The 27,636-nt window shown below is 35.4% G+C and overlaps 1 protein-coding gene across 2 annotated transcripts in view; it reads left to right on the plus strand.

The window, feature by feature from the left end:
* Positions 1–7,679: 7,679 nt before the first annotated feature.
* The window catches only part of NBDY (negative regulator of P-body association), a 156,241-nt gene continuing 136,284 nt past the window's right edge, over positions 7,680–27,636 (plus strand). For both annotated transcript variants that reach the window (XM_058713513.1, XM_058713514.1), the window contains exons 1-2: positions 7,680–8,030; positions 9,785–9,903. In XM_058713513.1, the coding sequence (XP_058569496.1) occupies positions 7,796–8,002 (207 nt within the window). In that variant the 5' untranslated portion in view covers positions 7,680–7,795 and the 3' untranslated portion in view covers positions 8,003–8,030; positions 9,785–9,903. The remainder of the gene's footprint in view (positions 8,031–9,784; positions 9,904–27,636) is intronic.

Below are 27,636 nucleotides of genomic sequence, written 5' to 3' on the forward strand. Positions count from 1 at the left end.
TTGCACTGTATGCTAACTAATGTTTAAATAAAAAGAAAAAAAAAACTAAAAATAGAACTACTCTATGATCCAGGAATTGCACTATTTAGGTATTTACCCAAAGGATACAAAAATACAGATTCAAAACACCCCAGTGTTTATGGCAGTATTATCAACATAGCCAATCATATATATATATATGATTTAATATTACTCAACCATCAAGAAAATAAAACCTTGCCCTATACAACGACACAGATAGATCTAAAATGTATTATGCTAAGCAAAATAAGTCAATCAGAAAAAGACAAATACCGTATGATTTCACTCATATGTGGAATTTAAGAAACAAAACAGATGAACAATGGGAAGGGGGAAAAAAGAGAAGAGAGGGAAACAAACTACAAGGACTCTTAATGACGGAGAACAAACTGAGTGCTGATGGAACAAGGTGGATGGGAGATGGGTTAGATGGGTGATGGATATTAAGGAAGGCACTTGTGATGAGCACTGAGTGTTGAATGAATCACTGAGTTCTACTCCTGAAACCAATATTGCACTGTATGTTAACTAAAAAAAGTAAATAAAAATAGAAAAAAATTAAGCCCCCCAAAACCCCTAAAATAAAACAAAATAAATTATACTTGTAAGTCTCTCTCCAAATCATTCTTATTTCTCAATTTATGAAAATGCTAGAAAAACTCCATGGCTCTTGACCTTACATTGGTACTGAAAAACAATTAACAGAGAAGTCCTTTATATATATTTTTTAATTTAAAATGATACTTTATATTTTTATTTATATGAAATTTATTGTCAAATTGGTTTCCATACAACACCCAGTGCTCATCCCAACAGGTGCCCTCCTCAATGCCCATCACCCACTTTCCCCTCCCTCCCCCATCAACCCTCAGTTTATTCTCAGTTTTTAAGAGTCTTTTATGGTTTGGCTCCCTCCCTCTGTAACTTTGTTTTTCCTTGCCCTCCCCCATGGTCTTCTGTTAAGTTTCTCAGGACCACATAAGAGTGAAACCATATGGTATCTGTCTTTCTCTGTATGCCTTATTTCACTTAGCATAACACTCTCCAGTTCCATCCACGTTGCTACAAAAGGCCATATTTCATTCTTTCTCATTGCCACATAGTATTCCATTGTGTATATAAACCACAATTTCTTTATCCATTCATCAGTGGATGGACATTTAGGCTCTTTCCATAATTTGGCTATTGTCGAAAGTGCTGCTATAAACATCGGGGTACATGTGCCCCTATGCATCAGTACGCCTGTATCCCTTGGGTAAATTCCTAGCAGTGCTATGGCTGGGTCATAGGGTAGATCTATTTTTAATTTTTTGAGGAACCTCCACACTGTTTTCCAGAGTGGCTGCACCAGTTTGCATTCCCACCAACAGTGCAAGAGGGTTCCCGTTTCTCCACATCCTCTCCAGCATCTATACTCTCTTGATTTGTTCATTTTAGCCACTCTGACTGGCGTGAGGTGATATCTCAGTGTGTCTTTTTTTTTTAATGTTTTTATTTCATTTTTGAGAGACAGAGCATGAGCAGGGAAGGGACAGACAGAGAGGGAGACACAGAATCTGAAGCAGGCTCCAGGCTCTGAGCTGTCAGCACAGAGCCCGACGCAGGGCTCCAACTCAGGGACCATGAGATCATGACCTGAGCTGAAGTCGGACGCTTAACCGACTGAGCCATCCAGGCACCCCCCTCAGTGTGGTTTTGATTTGTAGTTCCCTGCCTGATGAGGAGCGATGTTCAGCATCTTTTCACGTGCCTGTTGGCCATCTGGATGTCTTCTTTAGAGAAGTGTCTATTCATGTTTTCTGCCCATTTCGTCAATGGATTATTTGCTTTTCGGGTGTGGAGTTTGGTGAGTTCTTTATAGATTTTGGATACTAGCCCTTTGTCTGATATGTCATTTGCAAATATCTTATCACATTCCGTTGGTGGCCTTTTAGATTTGTTGATTGTTTCCTTTGCAGTGCAGAAGCTTTTTATCTTCATGAGGTCCCAATAGTTCATTTTTGCTTTTAATTCCCTTGCCTGTGGAGATGTGTCAAGTAAGAAATTGCTGTGGCTGAGGTCAGAGAGGTTTTTCTTGCTTTCTCCTTTAGGGTTTTGATCGTTTCCTGTCTCACATTCAGGTCCTTCATCCATTTTGCGGTTATCTTTGTGAATGGTGTAAGAAAGTGGTCTAGTTTCATTCTTCTGCATGTTGCTGTCCAGTTCTCCCACCACCATTTGTTAAAGAGACTGTCTTTTTTTCCATTGGATATTCTTTCCTGCTTTGTCAAAGATTAGTTGGCCATACTTTTATGGGTCCAATTCTGTAGTCTCTATTCTATTCCATTCATCTATGTATCTGTTTTTGTGCCAATACTATGCTGTCTTGATGATTTCAACTTTGTAGTAGAGGCTAAAGTCTGGGATTGCGATGCCTCCCTCTTTGGTTCTCTTCTCCAACACTACTTTGGTTATTCGGGGTATTTTGTGGTTCCATACAAATTTTAGGATTGCTTGTTCTAGCTTCGAGAAGAATGCTGGTGCAATTTTGATTGGGATTGCACTGAATGTGTAGATAGCTTTGGGTAGTATTGACATTTTAACAATATTTATTGTTCCAATTCATGAGCACAGAATATTTTTCCATTTCTTTGTATCTTCTTCAATTTCCTTCATAAGCTTTCTATAGTTTTCAGTATACAGATCTTTTGCACCTTTGGTTATGTTTATTCCTACGTATTTTATGCTTCTTGGTGCAATTGTGAATGGGATCAGTTTCTTTGTCTTTCTGTTGCTTCATTATTAGTGTATAAGAATGCAACTGATTTCTGTACATTGATTTTGTATCCTGCGACTTTGCTGAATTCATGTATCAGTTCTAGCAGACTTTGGGTGGAGTCTATCGGGTTTTCCATGTATAATATCATGTCATCTGCAAAAAGTGAAGCTTAGAGAAGTCCTTTATATTTGTACATGTAAGGGGAAATTTCTTGGCCTTGAGCTGAAAGTCAATTTCCAAAAGAAAACACTATTAATCAACCAACTCTCCAATTTAAAAAACCCTAAATGAAAACAGACCGTTATCATGCAGAGGTGGTTCAGTTTTGTTCTCTATTGTTATTTTTTGACTGAAGTATACTAGATATACATTATATTATTTTCAGCTGTACAACACAATATTTCAACATTTGTATGCATTGAAAAATGATCACCACAGTAAGTCTAGTTACTGTTTGTCACCATACAAAATTCCAAGTTTTTTTCTTATAATAGGAAACTTTATTATTTACTTTCTTAGCATATTTCAAATTTGCAATACAATATTATTCACTATATTCACTATGCTGTATATCACATCCCCATGACCTATTTATTTTATAATTAAACATTTGTGCCTCTTGATCCTCTTCACTCATTTTACTCACTGCCCAAATCCCTGCCTTTTGGCAACCACCAATCTATTCTCTGTATCTGTGAGTTTTGTTTTGCTTTGCTTTGTTCATTTTTTTGTTTACTCCACATGTAAATGAAATAATATGGTATTTGTCTTTCTCTGTCTTACTTCAGTTAGCATAATACCCTCTAGGTCCATCTGTATTGTCACAAATAGCAATATTTCATGTTTTTTCATGGTTGAGTCATATGCCTGTGTGTGTGTGTGTGTGTGTGTGTGTGTGTGTGTGTGTGTGAATGTACCACATCTTCTTTATCCACTTATCCATTGTTTTGGACACTTAGGTTGTTTCTATACCTTGGCTATTATGTGAATAATGTTGCAATGAACATGGGGTGCATATATCTTTTTGAATTATTATTTTTTATTTCCTTTGCATAAATACCCATAAGTGGAATTGCTGGATCATATGGTAGTTCTATTTTCAATTTTTTTCAGGAACCTCCATACTGTTTTCCATAGTGATTGCACCAATTTACATTCCCACCAACAGTGCACAAGGGTTCTCTTTTCTCCACGTTCTCACCAACACTATGATCTTTTTGATCACAGCCATTCTAACAAGTGTGAGGGGACATCTCATTGTGGTTTTGATTTGCATTTCCCTGGTAATGACTGCTATTGACAATCTTTTCATGAGCCTATTGACCTTCTGCATGTCTTCTTTGGGAAAAAAAATCTATTCCTATCTTATGTCCATTTTTTAATCAGATTTTTTTTGTTGTTGAATTGTATGTGTTCTGTATATATTTTGGATATTGGCCCCTTACCAGGTATACAGTTTATAAATATTTTCTTCCATTAAGTATATTGCTTTTTTTATTTTGTTGACAGTTTCCTTTACTATGCAGAAGCTTCTTAGTTTGATGTAGTCCCATTTGCTTATTTTTGCTTTTTCTGCCATTGTCTTTGGAGCCAGATTTTAAAAAAATATTGCCAAGAGTGATGTCAAGGAGCTTACTGTCTATATTTTCTTCCAGGATTTTTATGGCTTATGGTCTTACATTCAAGTCTTTAATCCATTTTGAGTGAATTTTTGTGTATGCTGGAAAACAGTGATCCAATTTCATTCTTTTTCACGTGGCTGTCTGCCCTGTTTTCTGAGCACCATTTATAGAAGAGACTGTCATTTCTCCTCTGTTGTTGTCTTTTGAGCACTTAAAATTATGAAACAAATTCAGATCTATAACACTTCTCAACTCTGGTTTGATAGCCCGTTAGCCTAACAGTGCCCTCTTCTGGTTTTATGATTCACATTCACCTATTTCATTTGTGTTAAAAACAAAACAAAACAAAACAAAAGCTTAAGTTGGAAAAAATGATGGGTAAATGTCATTTTGAAACCTAGCTGTAAAAGGCTTTGGTTTTCCATTTTAGCATAACAAAAACAAACAAAAATCCAGTTGGGAGTACAATGGTGGTTACCAAGGACTGGGGAAAGGGGAAAACGGGAAGGCACTGTTTAATGAGTATGAAAAAATTCTGGAGATTGGTTGTACAACACTGTGAATATACTTAACACAACTAAACTATACATTTAAAAATGATAAAAATGATAAACTTTGTGTTTTTTTACCACAATTAAAAATAAAAATAAACACTTAGCATCACACTCTCCAGTTCCATCCACGTTGCTACAAAAGGCCATATTTCATTCTTTCTCATTGCCACGTAGTATTCCATTGTGTATATAAACCACAATTTCTTTATCCATTCATCAGTTGATGGACATTTAGGCTCTTTCCATAATTTGGCGATTGTTGAGAGTGCTGCTATAAACATTGGGGTACAAGTGCCCCTATGCATCAGTACTCCTGTATCCCTTGGATAAATTCCTAGCAGTGCTATTGCTGGGTCATAGGGTAGGTCTATTTTTAATTTTTTGAGGAACCTCCACACTGCTTTCCAGAGCGGCTGCACCAATTTGCATTCCCACCAACAGTGCAAGAGGGTTCCCGTCTCTCCACAGAGCCAAAGCATAAGAGACTGTTAAAAACTGAGAACAAACTGAGGGTTGATGGGGGGTGGGAGGGAGGGCAGGGTGGGTGATGGGTATTGAGGAGGGCACCTTTTGGGATGAGCACTGGGTGTTGTATGGAAACCAATTTGACAGTAAATTTCATATATTAAAAAATAAAAAAAAATAAATAAAAATAAAAATAAACAAATCCAGTTGAGGTATAAATAGTCCAGGTTGATGGCAGCAGCTTAAGTTGGAACTGTTTTCACAAGTCAAATGTTTACCATAAATCAAACATACCTGGATTTGATATAATTTTTAATTCCTGTCATTTTACTAAAATGGGCAATGTTTATCTTAATTTACTAAAACTATAGCTATAAAACAACTTAATTTCAACTTTTACTCTTAAAGTCTTTCACCTTGCAGATAATAAAATATTCTGCAGTACAAAAAAATAATAGTAAGGTTTGACTTATTCAAATAGGTAGAAGGGATAACATTCACTGAAATAAAGAAGACTAGGGAAGGAGCAAGTTTGGAGGGTTGGGATAAACCAATGGTTCTAAGAGGGGATGATTTTGCCTCCTGAGGGACATTTGGGAGCGTCTGGAGACATTTTTGTTTTTCACAGTTGGGAGTGGTATGGAGGTGCTACTGATGTATGTTGATATACTGCTAAACATCCTACAATGCACAGGGCAGTCCCCCACCACAAAGAATGATCTGGCCTCAAATGTCAATAGTGCCAAGAGTGAGTAACCCTAAGTTAGAATCCTTTCCTCTGACTTTAGCCACTGTTTCTCAGGCTTTGCAGCAGTTTATTCTTCTTCTGTTTATAATTACACAGCATTCTGTCTTTAGCTCACTTCCTTTTTCCTCTATATTTTCTCTTGAGGATACCATCTATTCCCATGACATCAACTACCAGGTCTATGTTAGTGACTCCCACATCTGTTAAGTCTAGTCCCAACTACTTTTCTAAATCTAGAGCATTGTTTCCCTTAATTTCCCTTCACATGTTTTCACTAACCCACTGCTACAATATTTTTATTAGTGGCATCTGGTAGAAAACCACAGGGTCACTTATTTCCTAAACATTTACTGAGTATCTAGTTTGTGTAAAGGGCTGCACTGGTACTTAGAGGAAGGTAGTGATGGTGGAAATGAGAGGCAATCATGGTTAATAAGTACTTTAAATGCATGATCCCTAATTATGGCAATAGTTCTACAAGGAAGAAATTACTATTTCCTGGAAACCATAGCTCTAAATGTTTAATCGGCTACTTAAATGTCACAGGGCTTGTAAGTAACAGAGTATTTTAAAAGTCAGTTGTATTTTGACATTAAGGATTGAACTCTTTCCATTAAAAAACACTGAGGACAGTGCTGTAAAACCGTGGTCTATTTTGTACATAGCCAAAGGGGAATGGATGTAAATGCTGAAGGTCTAAGAAGTTCCAGTAGCCTTTTCTTCTAAGCCATATCACACCCACTTCTTACCATATATCATATATATATCATATATATATCATATATCTTATTACCATGTATCATTGAATATAACACACCAGTAGTAAGATGAATTATTATTTTCCATAACTCTAAGAAAACAAAAACTTTGCCAATTAAAGTATGAAATTCCATCGAGATTTAGATTTATTAACTGATATTTTATAGATGTTGAAATATTAAAAATCAGTAGACATTTTAAAAAGTAAGCCTTCAGAGATTTCTAATTTGTTAAAATATGAAGAAAAATGTGACCCTACATTCTATGACATACGGCGAATTTATTTTCCACATTCATTACTATGTTTAATGCTAGTGTGCTATTTTGCACTTTAGTCAACTAACGTGTTTGCAATTGCTTTTCAAATTGTCCTAGGTAGTTTCATGGCTCTGTGTTCCATAGCTGCAACTGGGTAGTAAAGCCCTTGGCTTTTCAATAATGTCTTTGATCTCCCCCTCCCACCACCTGCGCCCCTTACCCCCCCCACTCCACCCCTCCGCGCATTTCCACAATCTGTGCAGAGTTTACCAATTAGAAATAAACCTGGATTTCTTCTAATCTTAAAATTGCATAGATTGTGTAACACAAAACATAGATTTAGTTACATTTAGGGGGACGGACGGTGGTAAAACATTATATGTTAAATATACTTGTCTTTTTAAGACCCACCCTTATAGAACGTTAAAATAGGGTGGAGTAAGGAGGGGAGGGCGGAGGCAGAGAAGGGATATGCGTTTCAGGATACAGGAAATACGGTAAGCGCGAAACCCAGAGGAAGCTCTGTGCCTGGAGGGGACCCGCCGCCATCTCAGGTCTCAGCCTCGCGGGGCCCACCACAGAGAGCTGACGCCCTGTCCTAAGAATCCTTATGGGTGACCAACCGTGTTTCTCCGGGAGATCCACGCTCCCACCTGGAAACACGCGGGAAACCAGGCCTCCAAAAAAGCGCTGCCTCCTAGCTCCACGGTGGGATTATCCAGAGGGAACCCCCAACGGAGGTAGTACCACTCTTCCCTCTGCACCTTCTCCTGCATCACCCGGCCTGAAGTCGCACCCTCCTCCTCCGGAGAAGTAGTAGAATATACTTCTCCCACTCAAACCAGGTCAGATTCTTTCCTTCTCATCTGGGACATCCAGCCTCTCTGCAACTTAATTATGCACTTTCCCAGATCTCCTTCCCCTTTTCTCTATTCCCATGATTTCATAATCGAAAAACACAGTAAACAAACAAAAACCATACTGGCATTGAATAGCTCTTTCACAAAATATGCTTGGGCAAAATTATGGATATTGAATGACATTGAGTAAATTATTTTTGATATTTTAGCTGTGATAATTGTTATATTTTTTTAAGAAATAGATTTAAATCTCTTGATATGTTCAAAAGTAATTCAGTGGGGCGGAAGTGGGAGTTACAAACAAAATGTTCATGAGTTGATAACTGGGTGATGTATACATGGAGATTCATTATACTATTCTCACTACTTTTGTGTATATTTGAAACTTTTCCATTAAAAAGAAAATCCTTGGTTCAAGATCAGTAACAACATACGGAAGGCCTCATTCCTATGCTAACAGGCTCAATTCCTGTGCTAACGGAGGGTATTTTGAAGTGTCTTCAGGAGTGGGTTTCTCTGTATGTAGCAGGAAAATTTAATAAGTAAAAACAAACAAACAAACAAAAAAACAGTATGGTAAGTTAAACCCAAGGGTCATAATGTTTGCTTGTTCAAGGTATGCAGGGATCACCCAGGATGGACAAAGTCATTCTGCTTGGTAGTAATCATGACCCATCAAAAAGGAAAGGGGAAATTTGGGTTGTTCTTTAAAGGGTGAGTGACATCTGGCATGTGGAAGAGGAGAGAATGCTTTTCAGGCCTGGTGTTTTCAGGACAAAAGTCCCAAAGTGGGCTTATGGGAAAAGCTTGGGTGTAATTCTGAATCTTTGAAAAAGAAGGACTTGGAAGTGCAATAGAGTGTTGCAAGGCCTTGAATGTTACGCTAAGGAGTATGCAGTTTAATCTAAAAGCAGTGGTAACCATTGAAGATTTTCAATCAAGTGATATATTTTAGGAATCCAGTTTTTACCATCAGAGAAACAGTTTTCTATTTAGAAGACTTTATGGAATGCAAAAAATAAAACCAAATCTGACCCAAGGCTCACAGGTCCTTGTAATCAATCCAAAGGAAGCAGGGCATCCTTTTTTCATTCATACAGTAAACCCTTATGGAACTCTTGCAATGGACAAGGCATTGTGCTGGGAGCTGTAGGGAATGGATGATCAAGGCATAGTGCCTGGTACACAGTTGGAGTGAAACAGATGTTTGAATAAATAAGTCAATAAATGCTAGGATAACAGTGGCAACCAAGGAGGCTCTGGACTTGGGACTTGGTGATAGTGCATAGAAAAAGAATGAGCTTTTTTGCTTGAAAGCATCATCCAGTCATTCCTTTACACTCTGATTTCCATCATTTTTACCTCAATGTACAAAAGGGTAGTGCTGGTAGAGGTTAGGGCATAGGGATAGCAGTGCTCATGTAGAAAACCAAGGATGTTGTGCAGGGCAAAAACTGCAAAAGCTACATAATTTCATCTAGTGATTCAAATCATTGAAAATTGTAATATAGCATATATTTACTGAACATTTTTTATGTGCCAGACACTGTTCTAAGGGGCTTCTAGAATCCACACTCTTAATTTGCAATAGACCCCTTCTAATATGATCTGTATAATTGTTTTACAGGAATATATAATAGAAATGGGAGCATGGTGGAACATAAGGACTTAAGGAGGCCAGGGGAAAGAAACGTCCAAAAACAGAGGAAATGATTTTTCCTTATTTTACTATCTTTTAGTCTCTGAGGGATTGCAGAATGACTCCATTTCCTTGGTGCATTCATAAAATGGTTCACCCTGTGAAGATGTTGAAGACTATTGACAATGCTGCCCTGATTTTTCTGATGTCCTGCACCAGGTAATTGTGTTTTTTAAGGTACTTTCTTTACCAAAAACTTATTAAGGGAGGAAGAAGAATAAGAGTTATAAAAATAAATAGCCAAACAAAAAACAAAGCTAGCACAAAATGGTAAAATTGAAACTATTTTCTACATTTTATAAAACCATACATACCATATAATAATAATGTAATTTATAAGCTGCTTCGTTAAATTCACTCCTAATTTACCTTACAGTTTTTGTTGTTAGTGTGAAATGTATTTAAATTTTTTTATGTTTATTTATTTTTGAAAGAGAGAGACACAGAGTACGAATGGGGGCAGGGTCAAAGAGAGCAGGAGACACAGAATCTGAAGCAGGCTTCAAGCTCTGAGCTGTCAGCACAGAGCCCGTTGTGGAGCTTGAACTCAGGACTGGTGAGATCAGATCTGAGCTGAGGTCGGATGCTTAACTGACTAAGCCACCCAGGCATCCCTGAAATGTATTTTTAAAACCAGATTTTCTGATTTTTGCTGGTAAATGGGAACATGATTGATATTTTTACATATTGATTTTATATGCTACAGATTCTCTGAGTTTTGTTCTGATAATTTATAGATTCTCTTGGATTGTCTATTAGCTATGTTGTGAATAATGGCAGTTCTTTCTTTCAATATTTGTTTTTTAGCTTGTCTTACTGTGCTGATTAGGACTTTCAGTACAATGAGAAATAGTAGCAATAAGAGATGTTCTTACCTTGCTTTTGAATTTACAGGGGAATTCTATAAATGTTTCACCATTTTTAGTAGATTTGCTTCTTCAGGAAGGCAGTTTGTTTCTATTCTTAGTATGCTGAGAGCTTTAATTCTGAATGAATATGGAGTTTTTTCTCCATTAATATGACAGTGTGACCATGTGACAAATTACAATAATTAGTTTTCTAATCTGTTTCCTGCTTTTGGTTTCATCAGGCCTCACCATTGAATACTTTGTTTCCTACTTTAATAATTTTTGCTTTTATCTTTAATATTACCTTTACTTTTTACTTGCTAATTTTCTAATTTATTTGGACCTTTACCCAGTAATTTTCAATCTTCTTTTCTAAAATAAGAATTTATGATTATAAATCTTCCATTCTGTACAACTTCAGAATTTCACAGATTTATATATGTATTTTATTATCATTCAATTATAATTTCCCTTATTTCTTTTTTGACTCATGAGTTATTTAATTTACAAACATGAGTCTATTTTTTAAAAATCATATTGTGAAATCATTAGTCCAATTACAGTTAACTTCATCTGATTTTCTTCTTTAAAGGTTTTTTTTTAATCTTTCTTATAAGAAAAAGCAAAATTATATGCCAGCTTCTCATTTCAACACATTTGGCCATATAAAACTTTTTCTTTCATTACATACATAGAAATGCATGTGCATGCTATTCAATGATGGAGTTATTCCTGATACATATATTTATGTTTAAAAAATTTGTTTTAATGCTTATTTATTTTTGAGAGAGAGAGACAGAGTGTGAGTGGGGGAGGGCAGAGAGAGAGGGAGACAAGGATTCCAAAGCAGGCTCCAGGTTCTGAGCTGTCAGCATGGAGCCCAATGCGGGGCTCAAATCTGAGCTGAAGTCAGACACTTAACCTACTATATTTTTGTTTTTTAAAACTTTTCATTTTGATCTCATTTTACACTTTAAAAATTTTTGAGAATATTACAAAGAACTCCCATATACCCTTAACCCAGATTCACCAATTAACATTTTCCCATACTTGCTTTTTCATTCTCTATTTCTCCCTCTCGTACCTCTTCTCCTTCTCCCTTCCTTTTTTCCTCCCCCCCTTCTCCTCTCCCCTACCTCTCCTTTTCTGCCTTTCTCTCTCTTCCTCTTCCTCTGAACTATTTAAGAATAACTTGTAGATATCATGCTTCTTGACTGGTAAATACTTCAGTACCTGTAAATACGTCAGTGCATATTTCTTCAGAAAGATAACCTTACATAAGGTTATACATAACCTTACATAACCTCACTACATGTGTCAAAATAGAAATTGACAATGTTCTAATTTTTATGTGTTTCATATACCTTTATTGTCAAGATTATCCACTTATAAACAATGGAAAAGGGATGAATTTGGGAGAACACATATTTCAAGTGGACAATGCAAGCTGTATTATAGTTCTTTTTTGTCTTGGTTTATTGAAATATATTTGACATACAATGTTGTGGTAGGTTTCAGGAGTATAATATGATGGTTTGCTGTATCTATATGTTACAAAATAATTGCCACAATAAGGTTTCACACAGTCATCTCACACAGTAACCATTTTGTGAGTGTATGATGAAAACTTTTAATATCTATTCTCCACGTCTTTTAAGTATACAATTTTGTTAATTATAGTCACTAGACTATAGTATTAACTACAATATAACTATACTATACAATTGTATAGGTATATATAACTATACTATTAACTATAGTATAATGTACATCATGCTGTATATTAGATACCCAGAGCTATTATTCATGTTATAACTGAGAATCTATACCCTTTGACCACTGTCATCCATTTTTCCCACCCTCCCACCTCTGGAAACTACCATTCTACTCTGTATTTATGAGTTTGTTTGTTTGTTTAGATTCTATGTATAAATGAGATCACACAGTGTTTTTTTTTGACTTATTTCAGTTAGTATTATGCCCTCAAGTTTTATCCATTGTGTTGGAAATGAAATGTGTTGGAAATGAAATGTGTTGGAAATGAAATTTCATTTCATTTCCTTTACCTGTTCATCTGTCAGTGGAAACTTAGGTTGTTGCCATGTCTTAGTTATTATAAATAATGATTCAGTGAACATAGGGGTGCAGATGTTTCTTCAAGATTAGTGATTTTATTTCCTTTAGATATATACTTGAAGTGGAATTGCTGGATCATATGGTAGTCCCAATTTTAATTTTTTGAAGAACCTCCGTGCTATTTTACATAATAGATGTACCAGTGTACATTCCCATCAACAATGTACGAGTGTTCCCTTTTCTCCACATCTTCACCAGCATTTATTATCTCTTGTCTTTTTTATAATACCCATTCTAACAAGTGTGAGAGATATATTGCTGTGGTTTTGGGGGTTTTTTTGTTCATTTTGTTTTTTAAACTATGGTTTTGGTTTGCATTTCCTATGATTAGTGATGTTGAACACCTTTTAATGTGCCTATTAGCTATTTGCATATTTTGTTGGGAAAAAATTCAATTCAGGTCCTTTGCATCTTAGTAAGTTGGATTATTTATTTTTCTTCTATTGAGCTGTATAAGTTTCTTACATATTTTGGATATTAATTCCTTATCAAATACATGGTTTGCAGATGTTTTTTCCCCATTCCATAGTTTGCCTTTTTATTCTTTTGCTGTGCAGAAGCTTTTTAGTTTGATGTAGTCACAACTTGTTTACTTCTTGCTTTTGTTGCTTGTGCTTTGAGTGTCAAATCCATAAAATCATTGCAAATTCCAATGTCAGAGAGCTTTTTTCCCTGTTTTTTTTTCCCAAGAGTTTTATGGTTTCAGGTCTTACCTTTAAGTCTTTAGTCAAGTTTGAATTAATTTATGTGAGTGGTGTAAGTAAGATGGGGTTTCAGTTTCATTTTTTTATATTAATACCCAGTTTTCCCAGCATCATTTATTGAACAGACTATCTTTTCGCCATTGAGTACTCTTGGCTCCCTTGTCAAATATATGCACTGACCATATAAGTGGGGGTTTATTTCTGGGCTCTCCATTCTGTTCTGTTGGTCTATGTGTCTGTTTTTATGCCAGAAAAATACTATTTTGATTACTATAGCTTTGTAGTATAGTTTAAAATGGTGTTCCCATATTATCTAGGCCATATTCAAATTTGATCAATTGTCCCAATATTGTTTCTTATATTTATTTTCATTTCTTGGTTGAAGTTTCAATCCAAGATGATGCATTGCATTTAGTTGTTGTATCTCTTCAGTTTTCTTTAATCTGCAACAGTTCCATCCTTTTTATTTTCCTTTCATAACTATTGGCAATTTTTAAAAATATAGGACAACTAGTTTGTATATTGTCTTTCAGTTTAAGTTTGTGTGCCTTTTCTTCACTATTATATTTGGATTATGCATTTTGGCAGGAATACCAGAGAAGTAATGTTGTATTATTCTCAGGGCATCATATCAGTGGCACATGATGCTGATTTGACCCCTTAAAAGTGATGTTAGCGTGCCAGTCAGCATGTCACAGAAAATGGACGAAGGACAACAAGAAGGGGATCAGAAGATTTTGTTGACCTTCATGGGTTTACAGCCTTTGTCTCTAAACAAAGTATGGAAACAGTAGAGCGTTTATTTTGCGTTTGTTTTTGTTTTGTTGTTTTGGTTTTGTTTTGTTTTCCCCCCATTAAATAGAAATGAGGGTTCTTAGTCTGTTTCTGGCAATCTGTTAATTTATTAGGATAGTTGTCTTTTGTTTGCTTTCTGATAGGCATAGTAAATTTAGTTAAAGAGCACATCTGTATGCTACAACTTGATTACATCTTTTTTTCCTAGCTATTTTGCATTTTTTCTTTTACCATGTTTCAGTTTCTGCATGTAGAATTAAATAAGAAACAAAACTTGTAAAGTTGTAACATTTCACATGGAAATGCTGCCCGATCTTCACCAGCTTCAGAAATCTGACCTTTGCCGATGCTGCAATAAATAGTGTTGTCATTTAAAAAAAATAAATAAATAAAATAAAAGTGATGTTAATCTTGATTACTTGGTCAAAATGATGTTTGCTAGATAAATCCACTCTAAAGTTACCATTTTCCTCTTTTTAAAAAAAATTTGAGAGAGAGAGAGAACATGAGCACGTGAGTGGGGGAGAGAGGCAAAAGGAGAAAGAGAGAGGATCTTAAGCAGGGCTCAATCCCATGATCCAGGGATCATGACCTGAGTGGAAATCAAGATTCGGATGCTCAACCAACTGAACCACACAGGTGCCCCAGCATTTTCCTGTTTGTAGTTAATAATTTTGCTGGGAATACTTTGAAACTGTGTAAACATTTTGTTCCTCATCAAACTAAAGTCCACTGGCTTTAATATCCATTGATAATTCTTGACTGAATTAGGATGATGGCTGCAAGATGGGAATTTTTAAACTCCATCATTTTTACTATGTTTATAAATTTGTATTCTATTTTAAGGAAGAGTTTTATTCTCTGTTTACTTATTGACCTTATTTTGGACACCTTCATTTTTACTTTATTTCATGAATATCTTATTGCTACCATTATTTATTTTAATGTTCAAATTATCCCAGGCTTAACCAATGACAGCCCATTCAAGCTGGCTCCTCTGTCCATTTGATGTGCTCCCATCATTCTGATACATATTTTGACATCAGCATTTTCTTACTTCTTTACTTTTAGGCTTGTCTTTTATTCCCTTTCTCATTGAGAGGGAGATGGTATTTAGGAAACAAAACATCGGTACATGGTTTTTTTTGTTGTTTAACATGTTATTCTTTTCATTTAATTGTACTTAGTACAGACATTTTCTTCACCAGTTTTTTTATATTGTAAAATTTCAACTCTTCAGAAAAGTCAAAAGACATCCTTCATATAGATCTATCCATTGTTTATTTTGCTACATATAATCTCTTTTTTTAATGTTTATTTTAAGAGAGGGAGAGACAGGGAAGGGCAGAACATGGTTTATATGATACTGTTTATTTAGTATTTGTTGAGATTTGCTTTATGTTCTTATGTATTAATACATATTTTATATAATTTTATATATAAATTTATATATATTTGCTGAAACATTTGGAAGCAACTTGCAGATATTATGGCACTTAAGCCCTAAACACTTCAGTATGTCTTAAGAACAAGGGCATTGCTTTTATTACACTCAGAGAAACTTAACACTGATATAATTCTGTTATCAAACATATTGTTCCCAAGTTTCCCAATTACCCTAACAATACCCTTTAAAGCTTTTTATTTTTTTTTTGATACAGGATCCAGTCAAGGATCCTATACTGTATTTAGTTGTCATGCCCTTTTAATCTTTTTAAATCTAGAATAGCACTTCCTCATCCTTTCTTAATGAGGATTAGAAAATTAAAATTTTTAAAATTTTCAAAATATTGACATTTCTGATGAGTCCAGGCAATTGTCCTGCATATGTGCCACAATTTGAGCCTTCTTGTTTCCCCATGATTAAGCACTTTTAGCAAGAAGACTACATAGGTGATGCTGTGTGCTTGCATCACATCAGGAAGCACAAAATACCAGTTTGTCACATTCATTATTGATGACGCTAAGTTTGCTGATGTTTTTTACAGATTATTTTAAGAGTAGTTTTAAGTTCACAGCAAAATTGAGAAAAACAGAGAGATTTCTCATATATCTACTGCCCCTATAGTACATAGACTTCCCTATTATCAACATTCCCTACAAGAATGGTATAGTTGTCACAATTAATGAACCTATATTGACATACAATGATCACCCAAAGTCCATAGTTACATTATTGTTCAATCTTGGCATTGAACATTCTGTGGGCTTGGAAAAATGAATAATGGTATGTACTCTTATTATGGTATCATACAGAGTATTTACACTGCCTTGAAAGGCCTCTTTATTCTGCCTATTCATCCCTCCCTCTAAACCTCTGGCAACCACTGATCTTTTTACTGTTTCATAGTTTTACTTTTTCAGAATGTTAGCAGTTGGAATCATATAGTATATAGCCTTTCAAGTTGGTTTCTTTCCATTAGTAATATGCACATAAGGTTCCTCCATGTCTTTTCAGGGCTTGGTAGCTCATTTCTTTTTAGAATAACATTCCATTGTTTGAATGTACCAGTTTATCCATTCACCTACTGAATGACACCTTGGTTGCATCTAAGATTTGGCAATTATGAATAAAGCGGCTATAAATACCTATGTGAAGATTTTTGTGTGGACATAATTTTTCACCTCCTTTGAGTAAGTATCAAGAAATGGGGCACCTGGGTGGCTCAGTTGGTTGAGTGTTTGACTTCAGCTCAGGTCATGATCACATAGTTTGTGAGTTCGAGCCCCACATCAGGCTCTCTGCTGTCAGCAAAAAGCCCAAGTCAGATCCACTGCGCCCCTCTCTCTGCCTCTCCCCTGCTTAACACTCTCTCTCTCTAAAAATAAATAATTACTAAAAAAACCCAGAAACATGATTGCTTATATTTATAGTTCTATTTACATATTTATCTACATATGCATCATAACAAATACATAAATATATTTTTTCTGAACCATTTGATGGTAAGTTGCCTTATGAATCCTATGTACTTCAGTCTGTGTTTCCTAAGACCATACTCATTTTTCACCAATTATGCCAGTAAATGCCATTTATTAAAAAATCATAAAGAATCTGGTCCAGGGTCCAATTCATAATCATGTTGCATTGAGCTGTCAGGTTTGTTTTTTTTTAACTTTTTGAAGTATGTATTTTAATTTATTTTATTTTTAAAATATAATTTGTCACATTGGTTTCCATACAACACCCAGTGCTCATCCCAACAAGTGCCCTCCTCCCTGCCCATCACCCACTTTCCCCTCTCCCCCATGCCCCATCTACCCTTAGTTTGTTCTCAGACATGATATCTGTCTTTCTCTGCCTGGCTTATTTTAGTTTCCTTTAATCTGCAGTCGTTTCTTAGATTTTCTTTGTATAGAAAAAAAAATTAGTTTTGAAGATGGTAACATGGTTATTTTATAGAATGTCCTTCAAGTTCAGTTTGTGTGGTGTTTCCTCATGATTACATTCAGCTTATGTGCTTTTGTCAAGGAACATCACTGGAATGATGTTTTGTTCTCAGTGTATTATATCAGGAAGCACATGGTGTCGATTTGTTCTATAACTTTAGCTCTTAATTTCTTGTTACAAAATGCTGTTCAGGAGATTGCAGAATGCAAGGCTTTGATACCCTTTTGTGATACAGATAACTAGGTGGGTACTTTTCCCTTTTCCCTTAGGAAACACTTTTTTTGGACATGGGTGGAATTATATTTTACAACTGGTAGCATATTTTTTGTCTACTTTAACTATTTATAGATATGTTCATCATTAAATGGAGTTCTCATGTCTATTCTACCATAATTCTACCATTATATATATATATATATTTATATATATTTGCCTCAGAGTATTTATTAGTCTGCCTATTTGTCTGTCTCTCTCAGAAAGGTTTTTTCAGCACCTTCACATGCACAGTCTCCTTTAGGTACATTTTTCTGTAAGGTTAGCCAGTTTTTTCCATTTCATTACCTTCATGTACTACTTTATTATTTTGTAATTATTTCAAATACTTTATTCTATGAAGCTAATTAATAATTTTTTATTTTATTATTTTTTTTAATTCCAATATAATTCACATACAATGTTAATGTAGTCCAGGTGTATAATATAGTGATTGAAAAATTCTATACATTATTCAGTGATCATCAAGATGAGTGTGTTCTTAATCACCTTCAACTGTTTCATCTATTCCCCCATCAACCTACCCTCTGGCTACCATGTTTGTTTTCTATAGTTAATAGTCTGGTTTGTTGTTCATCTATTTTTTTCCCTTGTTTGTTCATTTTGTTTCTTAACATACACATATGAGTGAAATTATATGGTACTTGTCTTTCTCTCACTGACTTATTTCACTTAACCTTACACTCTAGCTTCATCCATGTCCTTGCAAATGGCAAGAATTCATTCCTTTTTACAGCTGAGCAATAATCCGTTGTGTAAATACACCACATCTTCTTTATCCATTCATCAATTGATACATACTTGGGTTGCTTCCATATTGGCTATTGTAAATAATGGTGCAGTAAACCTATGAGTGCATATGTCTTTTTCAAGACAGTGTTTTCATATTCTTTCAGTAAATAATAGAGAAATTACTAGATCTCATGATAATTCTATTTTTAATTTTTTGAGGAGCCTCCATACTCTTTCCACAGTGGCTATCCCAGTTTGCATTCACACAGAGCACATAAGTATTCCTTTTTCTGCATATCCTTGCTAACACTTCTTTCTTGTGTTTTTGTTTTTGCCATTCTGACAGGTGTAAGGTAATAGCTCCTTGTGGCTTTGATTTGCATTTCCTTGATGATGAGTGATGTTGAGCATCTCTTCATGTGTCTGGTGGCCATCAACATGTCTTTTTTGGAGAAATGTCTTTACATTTCTTCTGTCCATGTTTTAATTAGGTTATTTGTTGTTTGGGTGTTGGTTTTCTAAGTTCTTTATATATTTTGGATACTAATCATTTATCATATATGTCATTTTAATTTTGTGATTGTTTCCTTCACTGTGCATGAGCACTTTTTTATTTTATTTTTATTTTTATTTTATTATATAAATATAATTTATGGTTAAATTGGTTTCCATACAACACCCAGTGTTCATCCTCACAGGTGCCCTCCTCAATGCCCATCACCCACTTTCCCCTCTCCCCCAACTCCCATCAATCCTCAGTTTGTTATCAGTATTTAAGAGTCTCTTACGATTTGTCTCCTTCCCTGTCTGTAACGTTTTTCTTCCCCCTTCCCCTCTCCCAAGGTCTTCTGTAAAGTTTCTCAGGATCCAATTATGAGTGAAGACATAGGGTATCTGTCTTTCTCTGCCTGCCTTACTTCATTTACCATAATACTCTCCAGTTCCATCCATGTTGCTAGAATCTATTCTACAGAGATCAAGGGACTAAAAAATAGTCATGATGAATTAAAAATGCTATAAATGAGATGCAAAATAAAATGGAGGCGGCCACAGTGCGGACTGAAGAGGCAGAGGGGAGAATAGGTGAATTAGAAGATGAAATTATGGAAAAAGAAGAAGCTGAGAAAAAGATAAAAAAAAAATCCAGGAGTACAAGGGGAGAATTAGAGAACTAAGTGATGTAATCAAATGGAACAATATCTGTATCATAGGAATTCCAGAAGAAGTAGAAGAGAGAGAAAGGGCTGAAGGTGTACTTGAACAAATCATAGCTGAGAACTTCCCCGATCTGGGGAAGGAAACAGGCACTGAAATCCAAGAGGCACAGAGAACTCCCTCCAGAAGTAACTTGAATCGATCTTCTGCACAACATATCATAGTGAAACTGGCAAAATACAAGGATAAAGAGAGAATTCTGAAAGCAGCTAGGGATAAATGGGCCTTAACATACAAAGGTAGATACATGAGGGTAGTAGCAGACCTATCTACAGAAACGTGGCAGGCCAGAAAGGAATGGCAGGAAATCTTCAATATGCAGCCAAGAATCCTCTACTCAGCAACACTGTCATTCAGAATAGAAGGAGAGATAAAGGTTTTTCCAAACAAATAAAAACTGGAGGAATTCATCACCACTAAACCAGCCCTACAAGAGATCCTAAGGGGGACTCTGTGAGTGAAATGTTGCAAGGACCACAAAGTACCAGAGACACCATTACAAGCATGAAACCTACAGATACCACAATGACTCTAAACGCGTATCTTTCAATGAAAACACTGAATGTAAATGGACTAAATGCTCCAACCAAAAGACACAGGGTATCAGAATGGATAAAAAAACAAGACCCATCTCTTTGCTGTCTATAAGAGACTCATTTTAGACCTGAGGATACTTTCAGGTTGAAAGTGAGGGGATGGAGAACTATCTATCATGCTACTGGAAGACAAAAGAAAGCTGGAGTAGCCATACTTATATCAGACAAACTAGACTTTAAATTAAAGGCTGTAACAAGAGATGAAGAAGGGCATTATATAATAATTACAGGGTCTATCCATTATAAAGAGCTAACAATTTTAAATGTCTGGGCACCGAATTTGGGGGCCTCCAAATATATAAAACAATCACAAACATAAGCAACCTTATCGATAAGAATGTGGTAATTGCAGGGGACTTTAATACTCCACTTACAACAATGGACAGATCATCTAGACAGAGAAATAGTAAAGAAACAGTGGCCTTGAACAATACATTGGACAAAATGGACTTGACAGATGCACTTAGAACTCTACATCCCAAAGCAGCATAATATAGTTTCTTCTCGAGTGCACATGGGACATTCTCCAAGATAGATCACGTACTGAGTCACAAAACAGCCCTTCATAAGTATAAAAGACTTGAGATCATACCATGCACACTTTCAGATCACAATGCTATGAAACTTGAAATCAACCCCAGGAAAAAGGATGGAAAATCTCCAAAAGCAAGGAGGTTAAAGAATGTCCTACTGAAGAATGAATGGGTCAACCAGGCAATTAAAGAAGAAATTAAAAAATATATGGGAACAAATGAAAATGAAAACACAACACTCCAAACCCCACCACTACTTTGCTGGTTTTATGGATGTCATCAGCATTGACCAGACTGGGGTGAATTTCTATTTGTGACTGGAGGTCCTAACCTGGGAAGAATTGGTGTGATCATCAACACAGAGAGACACCCTCGTTCTTTTTATGTACTTCATATGAAAGATGCCAATAGCAACAGCTTTGCCACCCAGCTCTCCAACATTTTTGTTATTTGCAAAGGCAACAAGCCATGGATTTCTCTTCCCTGTGGAAAGGGTACCTGCCTCACTATTGCTGAAGAGAGACAGGAAACTGGCAGCCAAACAGATCAGTGGGAAAAACGGTTCCTAGGTGATATGATTGGATGTCTTTATACTTAAAGATACTACAGCAAGATAAAAAAAATTACTTTGAATGTAAATGGACAGTACTTCAATCATAAGGCATATTGTTAAAAAATGGATAAAAAAGTGATATCCATTTATATGCTGCCTAGGAGAGACACCTTTCTTTATATTTTTAATGTTTATTTGTTTTGAGAGAGAGAGAGCAAGCATGTGCAGAGGAGGGGCAGAGAGACAGGGAGAGAGAATCCCACTGACAGTGCAGAACCTGATATGGGGCTCGAACTCACAAACTGTGAGATCATGACATTAGCTGAAATCAAGAGTCAGATGCTTAACCAACTGGCCACCCAGGCGTCCCCAAGAGATACATTTCTGATGTAAGTACACATGCAGATCGAAAGTGAGGGTATGGAGAAACACTTACAATACAAATGGATACCAAAAGAAAGCCAGGGTAGCAATACTTATATTGGACAAAATAGACTTTAAAACAAAGACTCTAGGAAGAAACAAAGAATGATGCTCTATAGTTACAAAGGGGGCAATCCAACAAGAACATACAAAAATTACAAATGTACATTTACCAAACATGGGAATAACAAAATACATAAAGTGTTTCATAACAAACATAAAGGAACTAATTGATAGTAATAAAATCATAGTAGGGGACTTTAATACTTCACTTACATCAATTGATCATCTGAACAGAAAATCAAAAGGGAAACAGTGGGTTTGAATGACACACTGGACCAGATGGACCCAAATTCAGAACATTCCATTGTAATACAGAATACACATTATTTTCAAGTACACATGGAATATTCTTTAGACTATATCACATATTAGGCCACAAAACAAGTTTCAAAAAAATGAAAAATATTGAAGTCAGTTTAGACCACAAGGCTTTAAAACTAGGAATCAACCATGAGAAAAATGCTAAAAAGATCACAAATACAGGTTAAATAATATGCTACTAAACAGTGAATGAGAACACCAAGAAATCAAAGATAAAGTTAAAAATTACATAGAAGTGAAAATGAAAATACAACAATCCAAAAACAAAACAAAACAAACAAAAAAACAATGATCCAAAGTCTTTGGGATGCAATAAAACAATAAAAGTGGTTCTAAGCGGGAGGTTCATAGCCAAATAACAGCAATATAGGCCTATTTCAAGAAGCAGGAAAAAATATCAAACAACTTAACGTTACAGCTGAAGGAGATACAAAAAGAACAACAAACAAACCCCATACCAGGAGAAGGATGAAAATAATAAAGATTAGAACAGAAATAAATGATATAGAAAGAAAAAGATAATATTAAATATCAATGAACTAAGAGCTGGTATCTTTTTTTCCAATGCAATCCTTATTTATGTATTTATTTATTTATTTATTTATTATTTTAATATGAAATTTATTGTCAAATTGGTTTCCATACAACACCCAGTGCTCATCCCAAAAGGTGCCCTCCTCAATACTCATCACCCACCCTCCCCTCCCTCCCACCCCCCCATCAACCCTCAGTTTGTTCTCAGTTTTTAAGAGTCTCTTATGCTTTCGCTTTCTCTCTCTCTAACAAGAGGTGGTATCTTGAAAAGATTGACAAAGGTGATAAACCTTTAGCCAGACTCATGAAAAAAAAAAGGATTCAAATAAAATCAATAGCAAAAGAGGAAAAATAACAACTGACACCACAGAAATACAAAAGGTTATAAGAGAATATGAAAATTATATGCCAACAAATTGGACAATCTGGAAGAAATGCATAAATTCCTAGAAACATACAACCAACTAAACTGAAGTAAGAACAAATAGAAAATTTCAACAGAACAATTACCAACAATGAAATTGAATCAGTATTCAAGAAACTAACAAGAAACAAAATCAGGACCAGATGGCTTCAGAGGGAAATTCAACCAAACATGTAAGGAAGAGTTGATACCTATTCTTAGCATGCTTTTCAAAAAAAAAAAAAATAGAAGAGGGAAAACTTCCAACTTCATTTTATGAGGTCAGCATTACCGTGATACCAATACCAGATGAAGCTATCACAAAAAAAGGAGAACTACTGGCTAATGTCCCTGATGAATATAGATGCAGAAATTCTCAATAAAATACCAACAAACCAAATGCAACAATATTTTTTTTTAAATCATTCAAGATGATCAAGTGGGATTTATTCCTGGGAGGGTGGTTCAATATTTGCAAATCAATCAATGTTATCCATCCCATCAGAAAAAGAAAGGATGAAAACAATACAATCATTTCAATAGACGCAGAAAAAGAGAAAGTTTTGAGAAAGTACAACATCCATTCATGATAAATACCTCAGGAAAGTAGGTTTTGAGGGAAGATACCTCAACATAATCAGGTTTGTATATGAAAAACATATAGCTAACATCATGCTAAATGGGAAAGAAATGAGAGCTTCCCCTCTAAGGTAAGGAACAGGACAAGGATGTTCAGTTTCATCACTTTTATTCAACATAGTGCTGGAAGTCTTAACAATCTGACAACAAAAAGAAATAAAAGGCAAACATATTGGTAAGGATATACTAAAACTTTATTTGCAGATGATATGATACCCTGTATAAAAAACCCCAAAGACTCCAGGAAAAAAAAAAAACAAAAAACTCCTGGAACTGATAAATGAATTAAGTAAAGTTACAGGATACAAAATCAATGTGCAGAAATCTGGTCCATTTCTCTGCACTTATACTGAAGCAGCAGAGAAGTTAAGAAAACAATCTCATTTATGTTTGTACCAAAAATAATAAAATTCCTAAGAATATAATTAGCCAAAGATGTGGAAGACATGTACTCTGAAAACTATAAAACACTAATGAAACAGATTGAACATGACACAAAGAAATGGACAGATATTCCATGTTTATGGATTGGAAGAACAAATTCTGTTAAAATGTCTACACTACCCAAAGTAATATACACATATAATTCACTCCCTATCAAAATAACAACAATGTTTTTAACAGAACTACATCAATTGTAAAATTTGTATAGAACCACAAAAATCTGGAATAGCCAAATCAGTTGTGAAAGAGAAAAACAAAGATAGAGGTATCAGAATTCCAGATTCCTAGTTATATTAAAAAGCTGTGAAATCAAAGCAGTATGGCAGTGGAACAAAAATAGAGACATATATCAATGGAAAAGAATAGAAAGGCCAGAAATGCATCCACAATTAAATGGCCAATTAAATTCCAATAAAGTAGTCGAATGTATGCAATGGGAAAATGATAGTCTCTAACCAGTGGTGTTGGGAATACTGGACAGCTGCATGTAAAACAATGAAAATGGACCACCTTCTTACACCATAAACAAAAATGAACTCAAAATGGATTAACAACCTAAATATAAAACCTGAAACCATAACAATCATAGAGGATACACACAATAATTACTCTGACATTAGTCATAGCAACATGTTTCTGTGTATGTCTCCTGAGGCAAGGTGGGGGAAGCAAAGAAACTATTGGGAATATATCAAAATAAATAGCTTCTGCAGAGTGAGGGAAACAATAAAAAAAAAACACTAAGAGTCAACCCATTGAATGGGGAAAGATGTTTGCAAATGACATATCTGATAAATGGTTAGTATCCAAAAGATATAAACAGAATATACAACCCAACACCAAAAAAACAAATAATGCAATTAAAAATGGTAAGAAGACATGAACAGAAATGTCTTTAAAGAAGACATCCAGATGGCCAACAAAAACATGAAAGAAAAAATGCACATCACCACTTATCAGGGAAGTACAAATTAGAAGTACAATGAGATATCACCTCACAAATGTCATAATGGCTAAAATCAACACAAGAAACAATAGATTTGGAAAGAATGTGCTGAAAAGGAAACACTTGTGCACTATTGGTAGAAATGCAAACTGGTGGAGCCACTTTGGAAAACAATGTGGAGGTTCCTCAAAAAGTTAAAAATACAACTACTTTATGATCCAGAAGTTGAACTACTAAGAATTTACCCAATTACTACAAGTACACTAACTCAAAGGGATACATGCACCCCAATGTTTATAGCAGCATTATTTACAATAGCCAGGATATGGAAGCTACCCAAGTGTCTGTCAATTGATGCATGCATAAAGAAGAAATTATATAATATATAGTGAAATATTATTCAACCATAAAAAAGAATTTTACCATTTATAAGGACATGAATAGAGCTAGACAATATAATGCTTATCAAAATAAGTCAGAGAAAGACAAATAACATCATTTCACTCATATATACAATGTAAGAAAAAAACAAATGAGCAAAGGAAAAAGAAAGATAAACCAAGAAACAAACTCTTAATTATGGAACACAAACTGATGGCTACTAGAGGTGAGGTGAGCGGGAGGGTGAATGAAATAGGTGATGCGTATTAAGAAAGACACTTATCATTTAAAAATAATAATAATAAATGAAGTGGCAAAACAAGATAGGCATACAAATTTGTAAGTAAGAAATCAAACTGTCATTTTTGGAGATGACTTGATAATATGTGAAGAAAACCTTAAAGGGGCATCTGTTAAGTGTCTGACTCTTGATTTCAGCCCAGGTCATGATCTCGCACTGTCATGATATGGAGCCCCACATAAGGTGCCATGGTGAGCAAGGAGCCTGCATAGGATTCCCCTTTCCCTCTCTGCCCCTCCCCCACTCATGCTTACTTTCTTGCTCAAGTAGAATAAATATTAAAAAATGTTTACATATTTATTTTTGAGAGAGAGAGAACACAAGCAGGGGAGGGGCGAAGAGAGAGAGGGAGACTCAGAATCTGAAGCAGGCTCCTGGATCCAAGTGGTCAGCACAGAGCACAGGGCCTGACATGGGACTTGAACCCATGAAATCATGACCTGACCTAAAGTCAGACCTTTAACCAATTCAGCCACCTGGAGGGCCCCATTTAATGAATATTTTTAAAAAGAAAACCCGGGGCGCCTGGGTGGCGCAGTTGGTTAAGCGTCCGACTTCGGCCAGGTCACGATCTCGCGGTCCGTGAGTTCGAGCCCCGCGTCGGGCTCTGGGCTGATGGCTCAGAGCCTGGAGCGTGTTTCCGATTCTGTGTCTCCCTCTCTCTGCCCCTCCCCCGTTCATGCTCTGTCTCTCTCTGTCCCAAAAATGAATAAAAAACGTTGAAAAAATAAAACCCTAAAAATGTCACCGAAAAAGTATTAAAACCAATAAGTTCAGTAAATTTGGTAACTATAATGTTAATATATGGAAATCAGTTGTTTTTATACACTAATAATGAACAAGCAGAAAGATGAAAAAAACAATCCCAAGTACAGTTGCACTAAAAAGAATCAAATTACCTAGGAATATATTTAACCGCAGAGACAAAAAACTATACTATAAAAACTGTAAGATATTGATTTAAAAACTTAAAAAAAATTAAATGGAAAGACATACTATCTTCATAGGTTAGGAGATTAAATTGTTCAAAATTTTATATTATTGAACACTAGAGATTCAATGAAAAATATAACTGGTCTTTTTCACAAAACTACAGCAAATGATACTGTATTTTATGTGGAGCAACAAAGACATTGAACACCCAAAACAATCTGGATGAAGAAAAAATATGTAAGTTATCAAAACCGAGATTACAATATAAACTAAAAGGAATTGTAATAAAAATTGTATGATACTGGAATGAGCACAGAGATGTAGATCAAATGAGAATGATAAAGAGTCGGAAAAAAAACAATACTAAAGTCCCACCCATGTGAAAAAGGTGGGTTTATATATCCCATTTCTTTTTGCTTCTCCCAAGAGCTTGAGTTAGGAAGAATGGGGTAGAATGAGAGGAAGGGAAAAGGCCACCATAGTGTGCAGCCTCGTGGTCAGTGGTCATTTGACCCTGTGTATTGGGTGGTCAGCTTGGACCCTAGTGGCTGGTTTGTTTCTATTTGTCTTGTTCTTCATTCCGTGTTGTGGGGTGTGTTTTGCCCTGTGGTTTTCGGGGTTTGATGCTTTGTGGTCTCTTTGAGTGTGGTGTGGGTTTTCGTGTTTTGTGTTTCAAGGGGGTTCTGGTTTTGCTTCTGTGCTTTCCATTTTCTTTGTTAGGGGTTTTT

This window comes from Neofelis nebulosa, chromosome X, assembly GCF_028018385.1.
Source record: "Neofelis nebulosa isolate mNeoNeb1 chromosome X, mNeoNeb1.pri, whole genome shotgun sequence".
Taxonomy (NCBI): Eukaryota; Metazoa; Chordata; class Mammalia; order Carnivora; family Felidae; genus Neofelis; species Neofelis nebulosa.